General features: G+C 35.9%; 1 protein-coding gene across 3 annotated transcripts in view; it reads right to left on the bottom strand.

The window, feature by feature from the left end:
- The window catches only part of Pask (PAS domain containing serine/threonine kinase), a 148,915-nt gene extending 122,875 nt beyond the window's left edge, over positions 1-26,040 (bottom strand). The window contains exons 1-2 of one of the 3 annotated variants that reach the window (XM_081755504.1): positions 25,916-26,040; positions 2,240-2,309 (exon numbers count right to left, since the gene is read on the bottom strand). In XM_081755504.1, the coding sequence (XP_081611630.1) occupies positions 2,240-2,309; positions 25,916-25,935 (90 nt within the window). In that variant the 5' untranslated portion in view covers positions 25,936-26,040. The other 2 variants (XM_081755505.1, XM_081755507.1) reach the window with 2 other exon arrangements.
- Between the last annotated feature and the right edge of the window lie 946 nt (positions 26,041-26,986).

Genomic DNA, 26,986 nt, shown 5'->3' with positions numbered 1-26,986 from the left:
GAGTAGTAATTAGTGCACCAACATGGTAAGCCAGCCAGGTTTCAATTTCCGATTCAATCGCTCGTTTTCACTTTTTGAATGTCATCCATCCTCAATCTGTATTAATCAAAGGAACATGTATTCAATCTTCGCACCCACACACATTTATGCTTTCTTAATTATATATATATATTAAATTCTTAGAAATAATCGGGACGACAAAGATTTTCTATGGAACAACAGAACATTCCCCGTCACTATTTCTTTGTGAATTTGTTTCCTGATAATATTACTATCTGATACTTAAATTTGTACGTTTCCTTCCCTTAATTTAATATTACGTATTAAAACATTCCTCTCATTTTATGAATACTGCTTAAGTGGTAACTCTACAATTATAACAGAAACTGAGTATTCTCCTAAGCATCAAAATAGCATATCCGAACGTACACATTTCAGCGGGAAACACCATTCATGTATCAGAACAAAGATTGGCAAAAACCTAGTTTTTTTTTTTTTTTTTTTTTTTTTTTATGTTTGTTTAAATAGATCTGCTTTATTTACTTAATATTGCATATGGATACTAAAAGCTTGTTTGGTATTAACGTCCTCATGAGACAACGGATTTATGAAGAATGGGACCTATAGCTTAAATAGACTGCCAGATGTCATGTTATTTCCCGTAAGTTTTCTGTTTTTCATTTTTCCTAAAAAACGATTTCTTCAGTTTTGTTTAATAAATGTAAGAAATCAGTCTTGGATATTTTAAAAATGTTCTTATACGATTTTTTTAAAATTAGAGAAACTGATTTCTCACGCACTCTTAACAACGCAAGATAGTGATATAACTTAGTATTCAGAGAGAAAATACGATAGGTTGCATTTTTATCTCTTATCTAGCCTGAACCCCACCCTTATGATTAAGAATAATTTGGTTTTTAGTATTTGTCAACATCGTTTCGATCATGTCGCAGTTTTGATTAATCGTGATATACTGATGTGAGGAACAACCCACTGTTAATAAAATCAGAACTTCAAGTGCTTCTGCAAATCCTTTAGAACGTATGAGAAAGGATATGGAACTGTTACGAGATGCAATCTTCATTAACATGTATTTGAAAGGCAACAAAGATTTGTGTAATATACTTGGTTGGCTGGATTTGAGTGTAGTCTCTTTCAGCACCAAAGTTATATGAGACAAGGACGTGTTGCTTGACGTGGAATGCAAGCCACATGATTTTTCACTGGGAACTAATATATATATATATATATATATATATATATATATATATTTTTTTTGGTGTGTGTGTTTTATGTGTTGCAATTATTATTATTATTATTATAATATTATTATTATTTAATGAAACTGCCCCAGTTTCCAGTGAAAATTATTGTGTGTGATGTGAAACCATGTATGTCTGTTACATGTAAATTTTCAGTATCGCATATCTAAAAACTGTAAGATTTTTCCTTTTTTCTCTCTGAAAAAACTGTCTACCCTAAGCTTCATGTGGAATACAAACCACAATTGAATACATGTTTCAGTAGTTTCGAAAATTTCGATTTTCAAGGAGGAAAGAAAGTGGACAATTTTTTTAATATTCACATTTCCGATGTTACATTTATTTCATCTTATTCTTCCAGTGAGAAAAAATAAAGCAGAAAATGTGAGGAAAGAATAGTGCAGAAATCAGAAAAAAAAGTCACTCAGTGGCATTCGAACCAAGTTCAACCCAACAAAAACGAGCAACTTAACGCGTATAGCTATGCAGACAACTATAAAACTACCCATGAGTTATGTCTAAAGAGAATGAATTTTCCTGCAGCCTACACTGTATTTCTTTTTACGGTAGAAGAGCAATTGTTTCCTGCCTTTGCCAAAGTACTATTTTGTTCTTAAAGTACTGTTACGTTAAGTGATAAAATAAGAACTGAATATTTCAAACAGCAAACTGCGAGTTCTCATAGAAAAGTTCTGTCATAGAGTCATAAAATAATACTCTGTGGTTTCGTTAGGTTCCCTGCTCAATCTGGTGTTGCCAAAGTACAGTTTCTAAGGGAAGAATTAAGATTTGGAGAAGTATACACAAAATGTCTAATATTCTCCGCAATTTCCAACACAAATACTTCAATACTTCGTTACGGTAGTATTAAATAAACTTGGACCGCCCAACTAGTAGTGTCCCGAGCCCAGTATAATCTGGTACTAAATGTATATGAAATAACTAGCGAGAAATATTCTGAATTATTAACTACTTACCAAATTAACATTTTTATTCACTAATTTTCTTTTAGGAGTAACATTAACATCGAGCGGTGGGATTCTGGAACTAGAAGAAAAAGTATTTTAGTGTTAAGCTTCGTAAAATAACAAAAAATAACTAATTTGAACATAGACAAAATAAAATTAGTTTTTAAGAAACGGTTTCTTGAAATTAAATTTCCCCACCACAAATTTAATTTGTATGACATATTCAAGAAAAAATGAATGAATTATACCAGAAAATATAAATGTAATTCACAATGCCTAATATTTATTCTTAAATGTAAAGCCTTGAAGAAACAAGAAAGAAAAAAAAAAAAAAAAAAACTGTTTAAAAGTACATATTCTCAAAATTATATATAAGTAGATTAATTCAGTGTTTTGACTTGAAATAAGTTATTTCAATCACCGACAGAAGATTCATATTAGTTTATTCTGCCTTACACACTGATGGAAATGCACTCGAGAACATTTCATACATACATTTTGAACGTAATTCGCACCACAATGTATGTGTCTAGAGGGCATGCTGCGAGTAGTTTCAAGGTAGGCTAGTTGGACAACACAAATGTACAGGGTGTCCGCGAAATCTCTATATCTGTAAGATATTTATTCTTTTAAAAAAGTTAAGGCACATGTGTGTATAAATTGTTACAAAATGAGTAGTAGTGCTCTTATCAACCATGAGCTTAGTACTTTCGCTACGGCATAAAGAGCTCCATGAAGGTAAAACAAGCCAGATGATGAAAGGTTACCAAATCATGATTTAATAGTCGGTGTATCTTTGCTACGGAACTGTTACAAACGTATCTCATTCTTAATTTATTATGATTAGTGACGTATGGAGCTCAAGTGTGTTACGACACCGCACATACATCTTCTAGAGGTGATTCCTGGGTAACGATGTTCTAACAGGGTTGCCAGGAGTTTTTCAAATCTATTTTCCCTGACAATTCCAGGTTTTCCAGGCAACACCTATCCAGGCATAATTCCTTCCTCCAAAAAAGAATGAATGGAAAGCCCTTCACAACATCCACCTACTTCTTGCCTTTTTTTTTCTTTCACTATAATAAATTACACTACCGTACTTAGGATTGCAGTCTATATAAATAATTTCTGTTATGGAACTTCACACTAAACAAATTACTACTGCATGTTTCCTTAGTTTCCACAGTTCTCTACCTTAGGGATGCTTTCAAGGTCTCAATTTCATGTTCCAAATTTTTGCATTCAATGGAAGTCACTAATGAAAGTTTTGCATTTTTTTTTTATTTTTTATTAATACCTAAAATTGTAATCTAATCAGCTACGCGCTTATTTTCCTTTTTCTTTAATTCGTTTGCAGTGGTTTCCGTCCTTTTATTTTGCATGTCTTCTTCATAACATGCATATGATCCACGTACGTACTGAAGCACTTCTGAGTCTACATCAATACCAAGAGGTCCTCCAGCACATTGTATAGTATCATGAACAACTCGTCAACTCACCAAAGGTTCTCCATGCATACCTAAGTATTTTCCACCAGCGTCTTCGTTAACTTAAAAACCCTTCTCAACAGAAGTATTTCCATGGGAAAGAACAATTAAAGTTTTAAAATTATGTCCCACAAATTAACGAATTCACTATTATCAAGTAGATTGCAATAAAAGACATCTAACCTACTTGTGTATACATTAAATGATTCGAATACCTTCTTCCATTTTTTTTTTTTTTTTTTTTTTTCTGAAACACACGGTTTGGAAAATTGATGTTTTACTTCTCCAGCTTTGGCAGCTACAACTATTCTTGTTATGAAGTTCCTCAAGAACATTATACATCTTCCCTTCGCATACACTTTGGTTAGTACAAATTTTCTTTGGAATACGACATGACAGATTTCGTACTATTTTGTATTTCAATGGGCATTTTTCAATAACTGCTTTCACATTCACTCAAAAAGAGGTAATTAGACCTCTTAAAAAATTAACACCACCAGCACACAAAATTCCCTGACATTGCCAGGTTTTCCCTGACAAATCAAATTCCCAATTATTTCCAAGTTTTTCAGATTTTCCAGGTCGCTGGCAAGCATGTCTAATCTGTAGTCCAGTCCTTACAGTGAGGATCCTGGTTTACGGGAAAGCTCTAGGTGTGTCTGCGATTGCAGTGGGTAACGGAGAGTATCAGTGGAGTATCAGGAAAAAAAAGTGTATCCCTAACTAGTGATAGGCAACGGAAAACCATAAAACCCTCCGTATGGCGATTCTTAAAACTGAATTACCCTAAATGGATAATGCAATAAACTCAGAACCTCATACTGTAAAAAGCAGTCACCTCCACGGATTTTGGGCGGAGCAAGAACTCGCTTAGTTATGGATAGACAATACAAATTGGAGAATGGAACGTCAGGATCGACACATAGTGGGTACATTAGAAAATCTGAAGGGTGGGACAGAACGACTGGAAGTGGATATAATGAGATCATAGAAGTAAAATGGTGGGAACAAGAATATTTCTGCTCAAGAGTTACGAGGAGCTGCTGAAAAATTTGTAGCCCAACCAGAAAGAGTACAGGAGGGTCTACAATGATAAAATTGCAATTTTTAAGAACATACCTCTATATGTACAAATACAAATTTTTATATTAATAAATTCTTATTGTGTTTTTCAGGTCTCTGAAGTGATCATGTGTGAAAACCAGTGAATTTCACGAAAATCCAGATCAGATCTGTCATCAAATTTCTGTTCCATCAAGGAAATTCACCGAAGCAAAATCATGATGAAATCACTGAAACACTACGTGATTTTCTTCCGTCGTATACAGTGGTGAAGAAGTAGGTAGCATAGTTTAAGCGTGGCGTTTTCTGCAGATGATGTTCCATGTGCAGGAAGACCAAAAACATTGACTGTCCCCGAAATCGTGGATGAAATTCATGACGTTATTCTTGAAAATCTCAAACTCTCAGCCAAACGGGTGGTAGAGTGTGCGCATTCCTCGGGAACGCCTCGGTACCATAATTCATAATGACTTGGGTATGAGCAAACTTCGGTAAAATGGGTTAACAAAACCTGTCACGCCAGTAGGTCAAGAGTGAACGAGGAACCCATTTTGAACGCAATTTCGACCAATTTCTGTCACGAATAGTAACCATGGGCGAAACATGGTTGTACAATTATGAGCTTAAAACAAAACAGTCAATGGAATGTCGGCACTCAGGTTTCCGTCGCCCCAAGAAGTTCAAGACACAGAAGTGGCCTAATAAAGTGTTTGAAACATTATTCTAGGATGAGGATGGAGTTGTACTTCTGAGTCATATATTTAATGCAAAGTATTACTCTGTATTACTGACAAAACTAGAAGACAAATTGAAAGCGCAACGCCACGGAAAATTGAAGAAAGGGTAAGATTCGTAAGTCCTAAATTTTAGGTCTTGTGTCATTTAGGTCTTATGCAATTTAGGATTTATGCCGTTTAGGACTAGTGCCGCGAAATGATTTTTAGGTCTTGTGCCTTTTTCATTCACCTGCTTTAGTTCTGAAATTCGCCACCACCACACGAAATTGCGACGACGCGGTAACTAGTTGGCAATGCTACGAACGTAGCAAATTCCAATGGTAACAGCTATATTTGTACTACTAAAATTATTATCTGTTCAGAAGTATACATGAATTACATTATATAACCTACTTCATTCTAAGGATTAATTATATATTTCTAATTAGTTAAGAAATTCGTTTTTTCAAATGGAGATACGAGAATCCCATAACAAATTTCTAAAAAAGAATTTAATAAAAATATTTAAACAGCATATTTTACCAGACTTTTCTGAAATCAAGCAAGCATTTAGAAGGACAATATACATACTCTGCGGAGTGTATTTTATTAAGAGTAGGACAAAAGCACAACTTTCCAAAGGTAGGACAAAAGTCCACCAAAGTTTGCTTAATTATGGCAAAAGTCTACTAGATATTTCACAAGTGAACATTAAATACCGACCATATACATTAAGAATGCAGACAGTTACTATAGTTCACAGTGTGTTTTTTAGAGAGTTGATATGTATAAGCAAAAAAAAAAAATCAACAAATAACGCTGAATTACTAATGTAGTACGCAACACAATGCGTTTGAAGAAACCAATACATAATCATTTAGGGATGTAGCCTGCAAACTTTTCCAGGGGAGTATATTTTTAAATTACGAAAGGTTCAATAAGACTATATATATATATATATATATATATATCATTATCATTATTATTATTATATTTTCAGTTTGTTACCTTTCTGAAACCTGGGTCTTGACAGAGAGTGAATTTAAAACTACAGCTTGTGGGAAAGGTATGAATATGAAATAGGAAACTGCTCATGAACGTCCATTTGTTTGACTGTCATCATCTGTACTCTTATATAAAAGAGTTAAGATAAGAGACTTTCTGGGCATACTATTACAAATAAAGTCGTTAAATTTTGATTAAAAAAAAAAAATTCTTACGCAAGCAGAATATAAGAAAGAATTTTGGGGAAATACGTATTGTAAAAAGGGTGGGGTAAGATTTTTTTTTTTTTTTTTTAAAGCGTATCTCACAAATCTCTGAAGCTAGTAAAATGAAACTTGACGTATTTATAAACTTTCCACTATAAAACAAACAAACAAAAAACTGAAAATTCAACACATAAAAGGGAAAGAACAGAGTACACTTTCTTTAATGTTCGAATTTTCCATTACTTATTCAGAAAATATTCATAATGTAAAGAATGGTTTGCTTAAGCTGGATTCGTGAAACTCGGTATTTCAACTAAAAGTAATAAAATATATGTTTTAGCGTCTTGAAAATTACATTTCTAAGAGAGAAGGAGGGTTAATTTCTATAATATTAAAATTTTCCACTGCTTAAAAGATTTGGGCAGAAAACTCATTTCCTTTATGTCTGGGTTCGTCCAGTTAAACAAATGAGAGTACAAAGTGGATGATTAATTACGTTCTTTTAATTATTTTAACATGTTGACGTAGTTTGTTTTTTAAAAAGGGTTTCTTTCATATTCTATTATAAATAGTACTAATTTGCTGTAATTATTAAACACAGAATAACCCTCACTTGGGGGGGGGGGGTAGAGTTTGTTTTCGGTGTTAAGCCATCATTTGCCATCCGTGATATAACCTTTGATTTTAACTTCACGTACAATCAAGGCTCACATCTAAAAATGTAGCATATTTGAAATATATTATTATTATTACTACTACTAATAATAATAGTTAATTCCAACAGTAACAGCTATGTTAGTTATATTAAAACTATTGTTAATAATGGTAACGAGTAAAGAGCAGTTAATTACGAGTATGACAACTATTTGCTACAGAAAGAGTTGAATATGATAAATACATGCGTAAAAATAATTTACTTCAAATCAACACAAGAAAGCAAAATTTATGACGAACTAAACAACAACGAAAATAAAAATGAAATGAAATCTTAAGTTTTACGTCCCACGGTTATGCCGGTTAGGCTAAAGGAGACGGTGATGATAAGAGATGAATGAAATGGTGGAATGAAGAAAGTGGAAGGAAACGGGAGAACCCGAGAAAACCCACGAGCACGGTGTTTGTCCACCACAAATAAACAACAACGAGGTTGTTGTTTAGTTATATACTAGAGTTATGTTACTAATACGAGGTCAATGATGTGGAAATAGAAAAAAAAAAAAAAAAAAAGAACAGACATTATGAAAGATCGGGGAATCACATTTGATAGGTAAAGATTTTGTCACCATACAAATGGTATCATGCAATCAGCAAGAAAGAACAATAGCCTTTATTTATTTATTTATTTATTTATTTCAGAACGATAGAATATGTATTTATACAAATTACTGTAAACTAGAATCTGGTTCTGTAATATGAAATAGTATATCTAAAAGTTTGACTAACATATTGACAGTATTCTTGGCACGGATGCAATAGTAGCGCCACAAGAGCTTTTTAGGTCCAGTGCCGTTTAGGTCTTGTGCCGCGAAATGATTTTTAGGTCTTATGCCGTTTAGAACTAGTGCCGTGTCCCCGTTCTTTTAGGAGTATGCCGCAATCCATCGAGCACTGTAAATACAACTAACACTGCATGATCTAAGGTTTCAATGTCTACATCCTCCTTATTTCCCAAATCTAGCTCTATCAAACCATTACTTATTCCCTAGTCAAATAACACGTGAAAGGACGCCATTTTAGATCTGACAAGGAGGTGATTAGAGCTACAGAAGGGTTACATTCATTAAACAAACAAACAAACAAAAAATGGAAATTCAACACATAAAAGAGAAAGAACAAAGGGTACACTTTCTTTAATGTTCGAATTCCCCATTACTTATTCAGAAAATATTTATAAAATAACGAACGATTTGCTTAAGCTGGATGCGTAAAACTCGGTATTTCAACTAAAAGTAATAAAATATATGTTTTAGCGTCTTGAAAATTACATTTCTAAGAAAGAAGGAGGGTTAATTTCTATAATATTAAAATTTCCCACTGCTTATGAGATTTGGGCAGAAAACTTTTCCTGTATGTCTGGGTTCGTCCAGTTAAACAAATGAGAGTACAAAGTGGATGATTAATTACGTTCTTTTAATTATTTTAACATGCTGACGTAGTTTATTTTTTTAAAAAGTGTTTCTTTCACATTCTATTATAAAGATTATTAATTTGCTGTAATTATTAAACACAGAATAACCTCACTTGGGGGGCCTAGAGTTTGTTTTAAATGTTAAGCCATCATTTGCCGTCCGTGACATAACCTTTGATTTTAACTTCACGTTAAATAAAGGCTCAGGTCTAAAAAATGTAGCATATTTGAAATATATTATTATTATGTCGCTTCCTCAGGTTGCGGATCGAGACGGCCTCTAGATATAGAGATTAGCTGCGAATATACTGAATAAGCAGTCGCGGACAGACGACTAGGAGTGGTCCTCCGGCTTGGGGGTTTGGGTAAGGTTAATCATCTCATTCTGTAAAAAAAGGCACTTGTTCAGAAACATTCACAAAAGCCTCGGACAAGGACTGATAACTTGGCACTACCTCAGCAAAAGAAAATGGACATGTGATTTGGAACATGGAATATTAGAAGTCTTTATAGGGCAGGCGCGTTAAAATCCGTAACGAGTGAGTGAAAGAAATACAGGATGGACCTAATAAGAGTTCAGGAAGTTAGGTGGGAAGGAAATAAAAATTACCAGCTAGGAACAGGGTTTTTCGTTCACAAACTAATATTACCAGCAATTAAACGGGTTGAATTTGTCACTGACAGATTTTCTTTTACTATTCTTAAGGGACGGTGGTATGATATTATTGTTTTAAATGTAATGCCCCAACTGAAAATAAGGATGACGATATAAAAGACAGTTTTTACGAAGTGGAACGGATATTTGACCAACTCCCGCGATACCATATGAAAATTCTATTAGGGGATTTCAATGCGAAGGTAGGACGAGAGGATATTTTCAAACCGATTATAAGGAACGAAAGTCTGCATAAGGAAAGTAATGACATCGGTGTTAGACTCGTGAACTTTGCAACATCCAAAAACCTAATCGCGAAGAGTACAAAATTCCCACATCGCGACGTTCATAAATACACTTGGACATCACCAGACGGAAAAACACATAATCAAATTGATCACGTTTTAGTAGATAGAATAAGGCAATCTAGAATAATTGATGTCCGGTCTTTAGAGGGGCTGATTGTGACACTTACCGTTGAATAAAGGTAATATTCAATGTCCGAAAACGGAGAGATTTAATTTAAAGAAATTAAAAGAGAGCCAGGTAAGAGAGGAATACCAGAATGAAGTTTCGAATAGATTCTCGGTTTTAGAAGATTCGGAGTGCACTAGTATTGAGGATACTTGGATTGAAATTAGATATAGTATTAAAAGTTCAGCAAAAGAAAAATTGGGACATGCGGAAATACGTAGGAACAAACCATGGTTCGATCAGGAATGCATTAAACTAGCACAGAAAACAGGCAAAATTACGCTGGCTACAAAATCCAAATGAAATAACTACACAAAATTTCGCAGATATCAGGCGGAAAACTTCCAAAACTTTCAGAACAAAGAAACGCGATTTTTTGAAAGCTAAAATTAAGAAACTTGAAGATGATAGTAAAAACAAAATATTCGGGGCATGTATAAGGGGATCAGCGAATTTAAGAAAGGCTATCAACCTCGTGCTTATATATTAAAAAAAGCTGACGGAACAGTTCTCACTAATACGACTAGCAACTTAAATAGATGGAAAGATTTCTTTGACGATTTGCTGAACACGCAGCCAAAAACTAGTGCGTGGAGAAAAGGAGATACACATCGCAGAACCGTATATTCCAGAACCCAACCGAATAAAAGTAGAAACCGCTATAAAGAAATTAAAGAAACACAAATCTCTGGGTGTAGATGAAATTACGGCTGAGTTAATTTTAGCTGGAGGCGAAAAATTGTGGAACAAAATACACAAACTCATTCTCCTTATCTGGAAAAAGGAAGAATTGCTACAAGAGTGGAAAGAATAAATCATTGTTTCAATTCACAAGAAAGGCGACAAAAGTAACTAATAATTATCGAGGCATTTCTGTTTTGTCAACATCCTATAAAATCCTTTCAAATATTCTATTAGCAAGATTGACCCCATACGCAGATGAAATTATTGGAGATTATCAGCGCGGATTTAGACGAAATCGATCAACTATCGACCAAATACATACCATTCGCCAAATACTCGAAAAAAAGTGGGAATACAATACTCCGGTACATCAACTATTTATTGATTTTAGAAAGGCGTACGACTCGGTTAGGAGAGAAACATTATACAACGTTCTTACGGAACTTGGAATATCGAGAAAGCTAATTAGATTAATTAAGATATGTTTAAATGAAACCCAAAGTAAAGTCCGGACAGGAAAATTTCTGTCCACGAGCTTTCACGTCGAAAATGGCCTGAAACAAGGAGATGCGTTTTCGCTATTATTATTTAACTGTCTGCTGGAATACGCTATAAGGAAAATCAAAGATAGCAACCAGGGCCTAGAGTTGAACGGTATTGACCAGGTTATGGCATATGCTGATGATGTAAATTTAATAGGGGATGATAGAAAAACAATAGAAAGAAGTGCACAGATCTTATTAAACGCTTGCATGGACATGGGTTTAGAAGTAAATGCAGAGAAAACTGAATACATGGAAGTGCATCGGGACCGTAATACGGCAAATTATGGATGCGTTAAAATATTAAATAATACTTTTGATAAAGTGGATTCTTTCAAATATTTAGGATCAATATTAACAGACGAAAATCATATATTCACGAAGAAATTAAATGCCGACTAAAAGCAGGGAATTCGTGTTACTATTCGGTTCAAAATTTCTTGTCGTCGCGAATTCTGTCGAGGAATTTGAAGCTTGAAATATATAAAACGATAATCATGCCTGTTCTATATGGTAGCGAAACGTGGTCGCTTACTCTGAGGGAAGAACATAGTCAGGAAAAGTGAGAACAAGATCCTGAGACGAATATTTGGACTCAAGAGGAACGGGAATGGGGAATGGCGGAAACTTCATAACGAGGAACTATATAGTTTATACGGCTTACCACAAGTATGTTATAAAATACAGGATTTTTCTATACAACAAAATCGTGAAGCCACGTGTCACAGCTTCGCCACACCTACTCTGCCCACTCCGAGCCACTAAGATCGCAATGTTCCGAGCCAACAATCATGGCGGAAACGAGAGTAGCCAATCAGACGTGCCGGCTCAGACGATGCTCGGTTGCTTTTGGCTTCATTGAGTTCATATGTTGAAGATACCTATAGGCAAATCCTCTATTTTATAACATCCTTGGCTTACCCAACATTGTTAGGGTCGTCAAGTCTAGGAGGCTTAGGTGGGCAGGTCATGTAGCTAGAATGGAAGAAAGTAGAAATGCTTTCAAAATCTTGACTGGAAGATCAATCGGAAAACGACCATTAGGAAGACCTAGGCGCAGATGGGAGGACAATATTAAGATGGATCTCGCAGAAATGGGAATACAAAGTAGAAACTGGATCCAATTGGCTAAAGATAGAAGTCAGTGGAGAACTGGCATTGAACCTCCGGGTTCCATAGGCCATAGAGAGTTATTATTATTACTACTACTAATAATAGTTAATTACAAAGATAACAGCTATGTTAATTATATTAAAACCATTGTTAATAATGGTAACGACTAAATAGTAGTTAATTACGAGTATGACAACTATTTGCTACGGAATGAGTAGAATATGATAAATAGGGGAGACCGGGGTAAAAGACAGGGGTTATAAGAGACACGGCCGAAAAATACCCTAAATATGAAATCGAAATTATAAAAAAATAAGTAATGAAACCATCAATACCTTTACTTTCGTACCCCACTTGTACTTATGAACATGAGGTTTTATATTGTTATCACTACTTATGAACATGAGGTTTTATATTGTTATCACACGATGCAAAAATACCTTCACTTTGAACTTACCACGAAAGTTCGTGACTGTTTTAAAATAATTTTTTATTGTGAAAAGTTAGTTACATATGTGGAAATGGCTGCTATGTATCTGTGACTAAGATTATGAAGATTGATGTGAAGTTTTGAAAAATGCTGAAACATTGCATTTCAGGTCAATTGAGCGCATGTCTCTCATTACCCCTTTTAAAAATATAGAAGAGGTAATAAGAAACAGCTGTCTCTTATTACCTCAGTTCAACTTTATGTTTATTTAGCGCATGTGACGAGTATAACCTGCTAATTTTTTGTATATAGAAAGTAAATAGGAAAATTCCTACTCTGGCAATCCAGTCAGAAGTCTGTGCATAGATAGTGGCATTGGAGAATATGCTTTGGATTAACTAATTTCATCACCAACTGGTGAAAGTTTGCGAGGAGAAATTGATCCAATCAGAGCAGAATCTTGCTTAGAAATGTATTACGCCGTGTACTACAATCTTGACTGGTATATTGGGAGGGTTATTGCTTTCCCAGATGAAGGACCGTGCAAGGTTAAATTTTTGAAAAAAGACTAAGCGGTTTCAATTGGCCTGCCTATGATGACATTCAAACAGTGACATCCAAATTTGTGTTTTATGGACCTATCAAACTGTATGGAAATGGAAATGGGCCATTCCAGATTTTCAGAGGATAACTTCAAAAAATTCGTTGTGTTTATAGCAAAGTGAAAAAGAACTTTTGAAACCAAAACAGAAAGCTTAAATATAACTATTCTTTTGGTAGCCCTAGGTGTTTGTAGGACTATTCTTAACACTAGTAAAACTCATGCCTATATGCCAACAGTTCCTTTTTGGTCTATACATTTTTCGTATGTTTATTTACGTGGTCCAGCCTAAGATAATTAATAAGGCCTACCTGCTATAACTATGTTACACTTAAGTTTAAATTAAATTTATGAGGTTTTTAAAATGTTAGCTTGGAGTTTACATAGGCTAGCATAACATTCCCAAACTCTCTTGCACATTTTTCATATGTTCGTTCGACTGTACATCGTAAAAGGCTTAATATTCATCTTACATATTTTTCGAAAATGTAGTTTTCTACATAGGCTACATTTTACACAAAATTTGATCAACAATAGGTTTACAACATTTTTCAATGTTCTCTTCGTGTATGATTACAATTTAATAGCTTTTTCAATCCATTTAAGTTAGCTAAAACTATTTTTCAAATGCGGTGATTTTTCTTCATTGAGAATTTTGGCACTTTTTAAGTTCATTTTCTACATTCTCCAGAAAATATCTTGTCAGCATTCTTTTTTATTTGGTAGTGTGATTTTTGTTTATGATTTATCTAGATTACGTAAAACTCAACTATACTTTGTTTTAATGGTTTTTGGTATTTAATACTCAGGTAACTAAATTTTCCGAACGAACTACTGAATTTCATTTTTTTTTTTTTTTAAATCTTGATATTTCCGGAACATACGTTACGTACATATTTCAGATCTGAAAAAAAAAAAAATGAATTGTTCAGAATTCTCTGAAGATGTTTCTTAAAACTCTTACTTATTTCCTATTCTATTTGCATGAGCAGTGAGAGCCTTGTCTCTTATTACCCCTTAGGGGTAATAAGACACACTAACTAACAAAATTTTTCGTTTTTTTTTTTTTTCATGAAAAAGCAACTGGAAAAATGTTTTAATCCATCAGCAGGTTTCTTGTTTTTTAGTACAATCACATACATTTTTTTCTAGTTCCTCAAGAAATCAATATAGTGCTAGATTTTTTTTGTCTCTTATTACCCCGGCCTCCCCTATATGTATAAAAATTACTTCAAATCAACACAAAGAAAGCAAAATTTTTGAAGTATACAAGTAAAACATAACATTATGTTACTAATACTAGGTCAATGGTGTGGAAATAGAAAAAAAAAAGAACATTATGAAAGATGTGGGAATCATATTTGATACGGTAGGTAGTTAATATTTTGTCACCACACAAATGCTATCATGTAATCAGCAAGAAAGACCAATAGGCTTTATTTACTTATTTATTTTTATTTCAGAACAATTGAATATGTATTTATACGAATTACTTGTAAGAACTAAGCTAGAATCTGGTTCTGTAATATGAAACAGTATATCTAACAGATTGACAGTATTCTTGGCACGGACGCGATGGTAGAGCCACAAGAGATTTTTAGGTCCAGTGCCATTTAGGACTAGTGCCGTGTCCCCTACAGAACAGTGGTGCGAGGAAGAATTTTTTTTTTTGGTAAAAACTGGAGCACCGTGCAAGAAAGTGTACTGAACTTCAGAACTTCAGGCGGAGTATACAGAATTTCATTATTCCACGTGTACTCCTGGGTTGGGCTATGAACTTCTCAGTAGCCCCTCGTATTAACTCAGATACGGAAAAGGAAGGCACCGGAATTCTTTTCAATTCGAGATGTTTTAAAGTTTGTGGGTTTCCCAAATCCTATTGGGTCACTCAATATCAAAAGAAGATATCGATGTAGCTGAACACATTTTTAGTTCATTGAATTGCTAATCCGTTCTAAGCAGAGTGTACATAAGTAGTATGCTTTGGAACCTGTAATATTGGAACTTGCACTCATATTTTGGAACCTTTAATATGTTTGAAAGCTCTGTCTGTTACTTATCTTTATGCAGAATACGGATGCCATATCAAATAAAACTACATTTTGATTTCATGAAAACAATATATGAGAATGTGGTAATGTCAACTGGTTTCAAGTATAACAAAATTTTCAATTGTTTATAAATCCTGTTCAATTGAGTTCTCCATTTGAGAGCGTGCAGTACTGTATGATACTTATCAATAATTACAAAATCAACTTTTTTGGGATTGACATTTAAAGAAAAATATTAAAAAAGAAATCCGAAAGAAACTTGGTCACATATTTTCCATCAGAAGATACAAGGTCTGTATGATAAGTAATGAGACTCGCCGCGCCGCGGCGCGCGTGTCGCTGGAGCGGGTTTGTCGGTGATGGAGGATGTAGGGGGGGGTCCGAGCAAAGCAACGCACCGCGCGTCAGTTGGCTCCGAGCCTTAGTGGAGCGCGGACAAGCCTTGGACAAAGCCCTTGTGAACATTCTTGTCACGGCGGAAAATCAACAAACATGGAGGGTTCCATCGAACAGCGTTATGCGATCAAATTTTGCGTTCGCCTGGGGAAAACGGCTACTCAGACGCTTTCTCTCATCACGGAGGCCTACAAAGAGGAAGCCCTATCCAAAGCCCAGGTGTTTCGTTGGCACAGTGCGTTCCGGAACGGCCGGGAAAGCGTTGAGGATCTGGAGAGGGCTGGACGCCCGACAACAGTGACTACGGACGAAACTGTGGCAAAAGTGAGGGATCTCCTGAACTCAGACCGTCGATTATCGTTGAGATTGATTGCTGATGAACTCGATATGAACCACACAACAGTGCACAAGATTGTGACGGAACAATTGGGAATGAGAAAAATCTGTGCGAAACTGGTGCCGCGAGTGTTGACTGACGAACAAAAGCAACGACGTGTTGATTGTTGTCAGGAACTGTTGAACCTCATGAACAGTGACCCTAACTTTGAAGATGACGTCATAACAGGTGACGAGTCGTGGGTGTTCCAGTACGACCCTGAAACGAAACGTCAAAGCGCGGAGTGGCACACTCCTGCGTCCCCGCGCCCCAAGAAGGCCAGAATGTCGAAGTCAAAGGTGAAAACAATGTTGATTGTTTTTTTTGACAATGTGGGGGTGGTCCACAAGGAGTTTGTACCCCAAGGACAAGCCGTCAACGCCGCCTTCTACAAACAAGTCCTTGAGAGACTGCACAGGAGCGTCAAGCGGAAAAGACCGGCGATCGCTAGCCGGTGGAAGTTGCATCACGACAATGCCCCTGCCCACACCGCCTTCTTAGTGACCTCCTTTTTGACCCGGATTGGGGTGGAAGTCCTTCCACAACCACCCTACAGCCCAGATGTGAGCCCGGCCGACTTCTTCCTCTTCCCGAAGCTGAAGCCACGCTTGAAAGGAACCCGTTTTGCAGACGTCACAGCCATCCAAGCAGCCGTGACCACATTTCTAAAGGACATGCCGGCTGCTGACTTCCAGGGGGCGTTTGCAGCGTGGAAACATCGATTGCAGAAGTGCATCGACGCAAGAGGAGAGTACTTCGAAAGCTTTTAAGTCCCTGTACAGATCAGATCAATAAAACAATGTTTCCAGACCTGGTCTCATTACTTATCATACAAACCCTGTATAATTCTAATCTGTATATTATTATCTGTCGAATAAAACAAAAAAGCAACAAAATATCTTGAATCGTTCCAGAGACTGAGGATTTTAATATTTTGCCGAAATTCGCACGTAAGAAAAGGCGCCATCTTCAGCGGCTTCTATCTCCGACCAGGGTTTTGGGACAAAGAAGTTTCTTACTTTGTCCTGAATTTAAACATCTGTTAAATTCAGTAACATCTAAGACCATCAAGGTAACCTCCCTGACTGAATTGATATAGATTATGCCAGAAGGAATATTTAAAAGAGCCCTTAGGGAAACGACAAGGAATCAGAAGAACTGGAACACACAGGGAAGCAGAAGAGCCAAGAGGAGACTTCATTCTCAGATCAGTGCACTTTATGCAAAAAAAAGTGATTTTGTCACTGGATGTGGCATCGGAAGAATAGAATCATTGTTGTTTGTAACAGGTACGGAATCGGTGTTATTGCTCCTCCTGTAGATAATATTGTTTTGAGTTTTAGCGGTTGGTGGCACTGATACTGTGTCCTGTGCTGTGGTTGGTTGTGTTGATGTCGCTGATTGGGTGTTCTGTATTCTTGACTGATCATGCTCTATGTTTGAATGTTGTAAGTAGGGATGTACCGATACCACTTTTTCACCGGTACCCGATACCGATACTAATGCTTTTGGACACATTTCTTATATATTAACAGGATTTTTCAGAATAATGAAATGATCAACTTTGTGACAGAGATATTAGATATAAGACCAAAATTTGACATACAAAGACAAGAAGCAGAATTTCATGTTAGGTTCCACACAAAAAATATATTTCCTCTAAATTTAATCCAGCTCACATAAAATGAATTAAAAAGCAGCAAATACTTATACAGGGTGTTAATGAACTATACCGACAAACTATAAGAGGTGATTCCTCACATCAGAATAAGAGGAAAAGTTCATATGGACCTATTACGAAAAGTGCATAATTTCAAAACCAAGGCTGTCCAAAATCGCGAAAAAGCTAAATTTCAACAGGCCCTATTTCGAATTCCAGAAACTGTGGATGGTCATTATCAGCGTAAAGGAAGTCACATACGCAATCCAAAAATGCATATTACATCAATTTTCGATGGATGTGCAGGGTATAATTCTCAAATATGCTCTCAATAGTTTTCAGATATGGCCTGATTTTACGGAGGGTCCAAAGTAGGCAGGAGATAAGCCATGACAACAATCGACATCCAGTGTTTCGGAGTGAAGTCGGGAATGTTAGGAACCGGCAGTTTTTTTTTTGTTTTGTTTTGTTCATTTGTTCGGAATAATGTGTGATGCGATGTATTTCGTCACGGTATATTTCACGTTTTGTTCACTTATAAGCGTGAAAGAAAACATTGTAGCAAGCTTTCTTCCGAGTACGAGACACCGTGCTGTTGACGATCCTCGACACTTCCGGCATCGTGCCAAAGTATTCCGTGATCACTGCTTTCAAGGCTTTGGACCAATCATAAAGTCAGAGCATACCTCAAAATTCGGTTGACGGCATGTCGGGAAATTTTACCCTGCAGAGAATACTCTGCACTCCCATTGAACATTAATAAAATATACATTTTTGGATTATGTATGGGTGACTTCCTTTATGCTGATAAGAACGACCACTCCACGATTTCTCGATTTCAAAATAAGGCCTCTTGAAATTTGGCTTTTTCGCGATTTTGGAAAGCCTAACTTTGAAACGATGGACTTTTCCCCACAGGTCCATAGGAACTTTCTGACTTACTTTAATGTGACGAATCACTCTTACAGTTTGTCGGTAAACTTAATTCTAAGAGTCAGTGATTGATATTTAGTGATAATGTACTTTGATAGTTACTTTGTATTTACTAGTCTCAATTACACACATATAATGCAAACGAATACTACCATTACAAATATTTATTATTTACAAAATTTACAAAATACTGAATCAGGTGTTGCTGTGTACACCATTAAAAAACGGGGTTAGTTGAACGAAGTCGAAAACGATAAAACTATTTAACTTTAGAACTAATTGTTTTTAACCAGTAAGTAAGAGAAAATAATGAAAAAGTGAGCATCTTTTAGGTTCCTTCCATAGCATTTTCTTCCGAATTGAAACCTCTGTATTGTTTGGGATTCAAGCTACGGGTCTGCTATCCTGACCAAGGGAGCGCGAAGGGGGAGGACAGTGTGGGACAACCCTGGCTCACGAAAATGTATAATATAGCAAACCACGTATATTAAATGCCAGACCATGGATGCCCCCTTCCCTAGAAAATCATCTTCGCGCGCCCATTATCCTTGAATGAGGACCTTTGGCTTTTCTTCACCACTATTTTGGCCAGGATTTGAAAAAGCCCCACCCACCTGGGCCCATATGCGTTTCTTCGGATATTTTCGGGTTGAGTTTTTTCGAAATATTTCAATGTCTTTGGGCTAAAAGTGTTAAAATGTGATTTATATTTCAAGATTATCATTGTCACCTTCCAACAATTTTCTACTCACTGCTGTTTTGAAAAAAATGCCGCCATTTTGAAATTTTACATTCGATTGCCGAGAAAATCTATACAGCAAATTTAGCGTAACTCGTGCTTCCACCGTCGAAATTTCAACTTAAAAGACTGAAAATTGAGCCTCGTAGGGTGGATACTCGCTGTTTTGAAAAAATGGCCGCCATTTTGATATTTTACGTTGGTATGCCGCCAAAATCTATACAGGAAATTTAGAGTATCTCGTGCTTGTACTCTGAAAATTTTAACTTAAACGCCCGAAGTTGTACCCTGTAATGTGTGTGGTAGAGGCAGACAAACGAGTTGAGTTGATTTTGTGTTTAACGTCCCTTTCAGCAGCGAGGCTATATGAGACGGGACCTACTGATTAACATGGAATCCGAACCACATGAGCTCCCTCCGGGAAGCAAACCTGGGTCTCCCACGCCGAAGACGCGTACACTACAGGCTTAGCCATGAACGAGCTCGGCAGACAAAGAACAAATTTAGATCAAGTCATCCAGAAGCCTGACTGACGTTCGCCAAATATGAATACCAAGAGGGGTCTATTAATTTAGAACCAAGATACAATTCATGTTATATGAAATAAATAAATGTTTCAAAATGCCTTATATGAAATTAACATCTTCCAGCGTAAATAAACCTCCCATATTTTCTCCATGAGGGGGACACCTCAGATTCCCCCTCAATTTTCCAACACAATGCAATGAACTGTAGTCTGGTTATGAACAAAAGTATAATAGGCCGCGGTGGCTCAGTGGTAGAGCGTTCACCTCTGGTGCATGGGGTCCCTAGTTCGATCTCAGCTCCCGCCAAGTGAGCTTTGTGGTGGACAAACACCTTGTGCGTGGGTTTTCTCGGGATTCTTAGGTTTCCTCCAACTTTCTTCATTCCGTCATTTCATTCATTTCTCATCATCACCGTCACCTTGAGCATAGCAGGCATAACCGTGAGACTAAAAGATTTCATTTTATTTAATTTTTTTTTTTTTTTTCAAGAATATAATAGGCGAAAGTTCACTAAGCACCAGCTACTTTTCTCTCTTCGTACCCTGCAATTAATTGTATGGACTGAAGATGCCTAAAAACTTAAGATGTGCTATAAAACTGCTTTAAAGGAAAACAATATGCAAATTATTTGAACCAGTGGTACAATCTACCTTCAATATTCTTCGCGCGTTTAGCAATATTTATTTACATGGTTGTATTTGCCAAAATTACGTCCGTCAGTTTAATCTGATTTTTCTCCTTGTGTCATGTGTAATTGCCAGGACCAGATTTACATTTTTCTAAGACCTGGACCAAAGCACAATTCTGTGACCTAGCCTCTGAAAAAGATTATAATTCTTGTTAACTTAAATCTAATGTGTTGCTGGAGAATGTAGAAACACTCAAAGCCATCATTTTCTTTTTCTTTTTAATGTTCCGGAAAGTATCCGAGTTTCCATAAAGTGCAATGGAAAAAGTAGCATTGCAGATTTCGCTTGCCATCAAGTCGAACAGGGTGGTTGTAATAACTTCCTCGAAACTGTTACCTGCAACAGCGTATGTTCATTCACTAATTACAGGATTTCCAGCCAATGTCAGGTTTTTTTTTTTTTTTTTTTTTTTCACTTTTCGAATAAGCTGATATTGATAGCAGAAATGGAACGGAGTTAAAATACGGGACATTTCCCTGTCACGACTAAATTTACGGGGACGCGGGACACTCGAGCCCAAAAACTGGACTGTTCCGTTTTTTATGGGACGTATGGCAGACTTAAGCTTAAAATAAATAGTTTTATTGTTGAAGTATTCATTTCTGATCCTTCTGCGTTTAATTTCCCGAGCACTTCTTTCATGGCATGTGTATCAAAACTTCCACTAGTACGGAAATTTGAGCTCAGCACTTGAAATAGTAAGCGGTACATAGTCTTCGGAACCCCGAGCATTAAGCTTCTTAAATCTGACAAGAATTTTTACGCTATTGCTGGTGTTGATTTTACAGAATAATTATTTGAAGAGTAGCAACAAATGACAGAACTAAACTGTTATTGTTGGAGAACCAAATTTTAGTTGAAGAAACTTGTGTTTTACAACAAAAGTAAGAAATAATACTAATAGTTTTACTAATGTATTTAGGTACTATTAGTACCAGCACCTATGACCTTAAACCCATCAAACTTATGAGCGATAACGTCCTTCGGTGTCGCCGAGTACACTATTCACGAAAAATATTTTCTAAAGTACAAAATTGCTTATTTTACTTCAAATAGCTATCAGCATAATCCATACATTAATTTGTTCTATAACTATCTCAAGCTAAGTTTTTTTTTTTTTTTTTTTTTTTTTTTAAATTCATTCAGTGCATTCAGAACTTTATAAAGGTCGTATGTTGAATGATGTAGTCTACCTTAACGTGAAGGCCTCTAATTCGCCCAAGGAAAGTCTAAAATCTGATAAAATCACTTACAATGTGATCACCTTAGTTGTACCAATAATATACTAACAAATAGGTCAAAAACCCAGGTGAGTTTTAAAGTGGGTCCAACCCTGATTTTGGCATCGAGGGACTAAAATCATCAGTTGAGTACAAGTAATGCAAATCTAAGGCGTACACATGCATAAAGAAATCGATTGTACAATTGATAACAATTTAAATCAACTTTTAAGTCTAAAAGAAACCGATGAAATATAAGTATCACTGTTAATATTAAACAAATTAAACATATTCGGAAATGTATCGGTAAATATCGGTATCCATTTGCTGACACCAATACTCCCAAAAGTGTCCGATATCACCGATACCGATATATCGGTACATCCCTAGTTATAAGTTGAATTGTACTGAATGTGGTCAAGTGTTGAACGTGTTTGCGAAATTTGTTAATAGTGGACGATTAGTATGTTTCTATGAGAACAAAAAGCTTCTTTGATAATGTGAATTTATCTTTATCGCAGTTTTTTTTTCTTTTTTTGTTACTAATTAATTTCATTATTAACGAGTGTTCTGGAATTTCTTCGAAACTCAGTAGGCACACTGTTTCGGATTGGTTTTGTTTATGCACAGGTGTGTGTCTTGAAACAATCGTTAAAATTCTAGTGACTTTATCGGAGATCCAGGACTAACAGTTGAGATGGACGAGAGTTTGTTCGGCAGACGGTTGGTCGAATACGCCGAAGTCATTTCTCTTATTTATGGAAAGGTTTGATGCTTTTTCTATTGGCGAGATGTATTTCATGTTTCTTCTCGTGCTCCATTGATTTATAATTAGTGGTGAGTGTTACTTTATTATTATTATTATTTTGCAGTTATTTTTTTGCTTACGTTAGATTTACAGTAGTGGTTTTATTATTTACTGTTCGTTTGGATGTTTTCTTTACTGGTTTTTGAGCGTGGAATTTTTTTTAGGGGGGGGGGGGGTAGCCAACACATTTAGATCCCAAAATTGATAATTCACCGTTTCACCTGAATTGATTTCTCGGAATAGACCCTAGTTACGTATCAGTTCCCAAGGATATTTCAATTATTCGTAGCAATTGAAGAGTAAATTCTTGGTGAGTGTTAGATCATATGGTAAGCAATAGCGAACTAGTTGTCGCTGTTGTGATGTACCTCAGGGTATTAATTTTACATTATACGGTGCATTACTGGTGCGAATTTGGATTACGATTGCTCATTAGTTAGTTTTCAAAACTTGCCCAGAATTATTTTTCGATTGCTCTGATTGATAGAATCGTTTTTTGGGAATTGATCTTTTAACTGCTTCGAGGAATCGGTTCCTATGAATGTTCTGCACAAAGCGCACTCTTACTCACAGTATTAAAAGACCTAAAACATGGACAAGCTCTAGCTGTAGTCCATGAAGATTAGAGGCACGCACAAATCATAGGGAATTGCGGGACAAGAAGCCCACTAAGACAGATTGTAAAAGTTTATCCACTAACAGAGACGTGCGGTATATAAAGACTATAAATATGATAGAAATAGGGCTGAACTTGATCATATGGGTCATGGCCATGCTGTGCTATGGTTGTGCCCTTGGGTTCGCCATACCGTACCAGATTGCCGTCGTCTGACGGTCTATCACACATTTCTCTCACACACATGAAGAAAACAGCTGGCTAAAACCAGCTTGAGCACAGGAAGGCAGGGAAAACGAAGCATTTTCCCAAGTTTTCAATATATTTGAAGTTTTAGCGCATCTTACAGCAACGAGGCTATACGACACGTGGAAATACAGCTCAACGTAAGATCCGAACCACATGAGCTCCCGACGGGAATCGAACCCAGATTTCCCACGCCAAAGGCGCGTATGCTCACTGCTTATTCACAGGGGAACTCAAAGAGTTTTCAAGAGACCCACGGGGTACCTTGCCGAGAGACATATAGGTACTTCAAAAAACGACCCATGGAATGTCTCCACAGCAATCGCAAACAGCCCTAGCCAATGATGTAAGGCACACTTTCTACACATAGAGTATAGCGTAGTTCTGCGATATTCTGATTGATGTAACTTTTACATTTATTAAGTTAACGCCATGATTATCTTTGCGTGCATAATTTCATACTCTTATCGTTATTACTAACTTTTTGACTATAACCAATTACAATTTTGGCTAACGTTTAGCAGAAGGTGCCCAGCAATTGTTTCTTTAACAAAAAAAACAAAAAAAAAAAAAATACAATTTCGGTAATTTTTGTTCACATTAGGTTAGTTTAGGTGACTTTGGATTAGTATAATTCAGGTTAGGTTAGTTTATGTTAGTGTAGGGGTCCAGCATAACTTTCCAAAAAAAAAAAAAAAATGATAAAATTTCGCTTATTTCTTCTTATATTATGTTAGCTCAGATTAGATTAGGTTAGTTTTGGTTACGTGTAACTACTTGCATCATCCATTTCTCCTGTAAATTTTGTGCTTTTTACGTGCTTCTGGACCCCTTCTGCTAAACATAACGCACATTTTTTATTTTCCAAATAGGGATAGTTGACTTGGAACTGCATGGTAATAGCATGAAAGTTCTGATGTATTAAGCCTTTAATAGTATTTTAATGCATTAAGGGGGCGCGGTGGCTCAGTGGTAGAGCGTTCACCTCCGGTGCTTGGGGTCCCTGGTTCGATCCCAGCTCGCGCTGTGTGGACTTTGTAGTGGACAAACACCGTGTTCGTGGGTTTTCTCGGGGTTCTTCCGTTTGCTCCCACTTTCTTCATTCCACAAATTCACTCATCTCTCATCATTGCCGTCTCTCTTAGTCTAACCGGCATTACCATGGGAGATTTCATTTCAATTTTTTTAATGCATTAAGGTGTATTTTATTAATGACATTGAATTTTTGAGATATTATTACACAAGAGCATATATATAAGGTACGATACCACGGCAGAGTGTATCAAATGAAGGATAGGGAGTGAGTTACCACATAACCCCTATAAGTGCACTGCCTTTTGCACAAATTAATTCCTAGTGCTTAAAACTATTGTAAGAACAAAGATACCATGTAAGATTTTGTTAAATAGTGACACATGTTTAACAAATAGTCACATTATAAAGTATAGCCAGTTAAATACATTTTACTTCTGAGGAAGCTGACATATAAGCCAACCGTGCAATAATCACATTATTTATTAAAATATACACAACGCAAAGCATAAAATGTTTCATTTCAATACCTGTCGTAAACGCCTTAAACAAAATAATAAATACGATAATTATTTGTCTTTCACGACGGTCACAACTTATTTAAGGTGTAAGTCTATGTAGGATAAATCTATGTCTAAAAAGGCACATATTAAATTATATCAATTTTTACGCACGATGTCCATCAAAATTATCTCGAAATTAGCTGCAAATTTCGCTTCCAAATGCCCCAACAATTAAATTCTGCTTTCCATACTTATTTTTAAAAAGTACCTAATTTCATATTTCACAGATATTACCTCCAATAACAAGGATAATTGGTCAAAAAATGTATTGTGTGCCATTGTCTTCCGAGTGTCAGTTGAAGTGTAACAATTCTGGCCCTGCATATCGTATTTGCCTGTCATCGTACACATATCTTCGATGTAGCAACACAGAGCACAAAGTAAACTCATTAGTATATACAAACGACGCACAATAATTGAAGTCAACTGTGATAAATATCAAAAAATGCAGGGATTAGAAGAATTTACACTTCTGCACTTTCGTATCATACCTCATCTTTCACTGAGAACAACTACCAGGATGCCCAATCAATACTTTAACTACGAATGGCAAAGAGCGCTCAAAGCAAACGCCAGTTTCATTTTCAAATTTCATAATCCTTCTAACAGGCATTTTACAAGAAACAAAGTTGTGTTATTTTCAGTACACTCACTTCCAATTTGTTTTTATTATAGAAAGTAAATATTTGATGCTGCTCAACTAAATATACTGTTACCTTCACTTACCTTTTTAAAACTTCCGCCATCCTTTCTCAGTTTATTCTTGTCAGAAACAACTGTTGTTGATTCTTTTGGATAGATGGCTCTGCACCCGAAAGTAGACCATAATATGTAATGGATTTCCCTCGACCCCATTTTTCATCAAGTAGTTGTTTCTAATATCTTAATTATTTATTGCGTACTTGCCTGTGGAAAAAATATCAGGGCGTGACGCAACGCAAACCAAGTAAAATAAATAGTATTAGCTATGCCTATAATCACAAATTGAAAAGCAGATTTTGCGTTTGTTGACGCAAATCGTTCCGGAAAAAGGTCTATAGGAGAGCCGGATTATTATTATTGCAGGACTCCCCTGGCCAAAAGTGCTTTCACCCCGACGTACTGTACAACATTTTAATATAATACAAAATTTTAAAAAAAGCATAATATATGCATGCCTTTATTTCAATGTTTTTATCTAAATTTTAATGAGCCTTCATTCTAAATCGGGGGTCTTATTCCGCACCAGCCATCTCAAAAATTGTAGACCATAACACAATGTAAACTTGAAAAAAAATATATATATATATATATAACCGTCCAAGTACTAATTTTCTAACTTATATTGTAGCCAAATACGCTACCCGGATCAAATTTATTCTTCCATTTTTTTTAAAAGTTGTAAATCGAGAAGACGAAGTATAGTAAAATAATATTTCTGGATCAACGTTATCAAATATTTATGATTATAGATGTGTCATATATAAAACATTTACCACAGCTTCAAACAACAGTGAACAGAAAACGAGGATGTGCTATAGTTACCTGTTTTCGCTAGTTACTTTAATTTCCAAGAAGTAAGCTGACGTCTTTCATCTCGGAAGACCATTCAGGCGCTCGTACCTCATTTCAGTAGACCCTAGTAAATGATAGCCAAAGATGCATTGCATTTTGCGATGCCACTTTTCGTTTGCATTGCAATTCTGTCATCTTGTGTAGCAAACTACGATGTGATAGCACTTTTTTAAAATACATATATCGGGTGTTCTAAAAATGGCGCCCACGGACCACAGAGCACTATTCTGCAGGTCAAAATAA

This window comes from Thermobia domestica, chromosome 4, assembly GCF_964235325.1.
Source record: "Thermobia domestica chromosome 4, izTheDome1.hap1.1, whole genome shotgun sequence".
NCBI classification, from domain to species: domain Eukaryota; kingdom Metazoa; phylum Arthropoda; class Insecta; order Zygentoma; family Lepismatidae; genus Thermobia; species Thermobia domestica.
The sequence above is the reverse complement of the archived record's forward strand: the minus strand, read 5'-3'. Positions and strand labels throughout refer to the sequence as shown.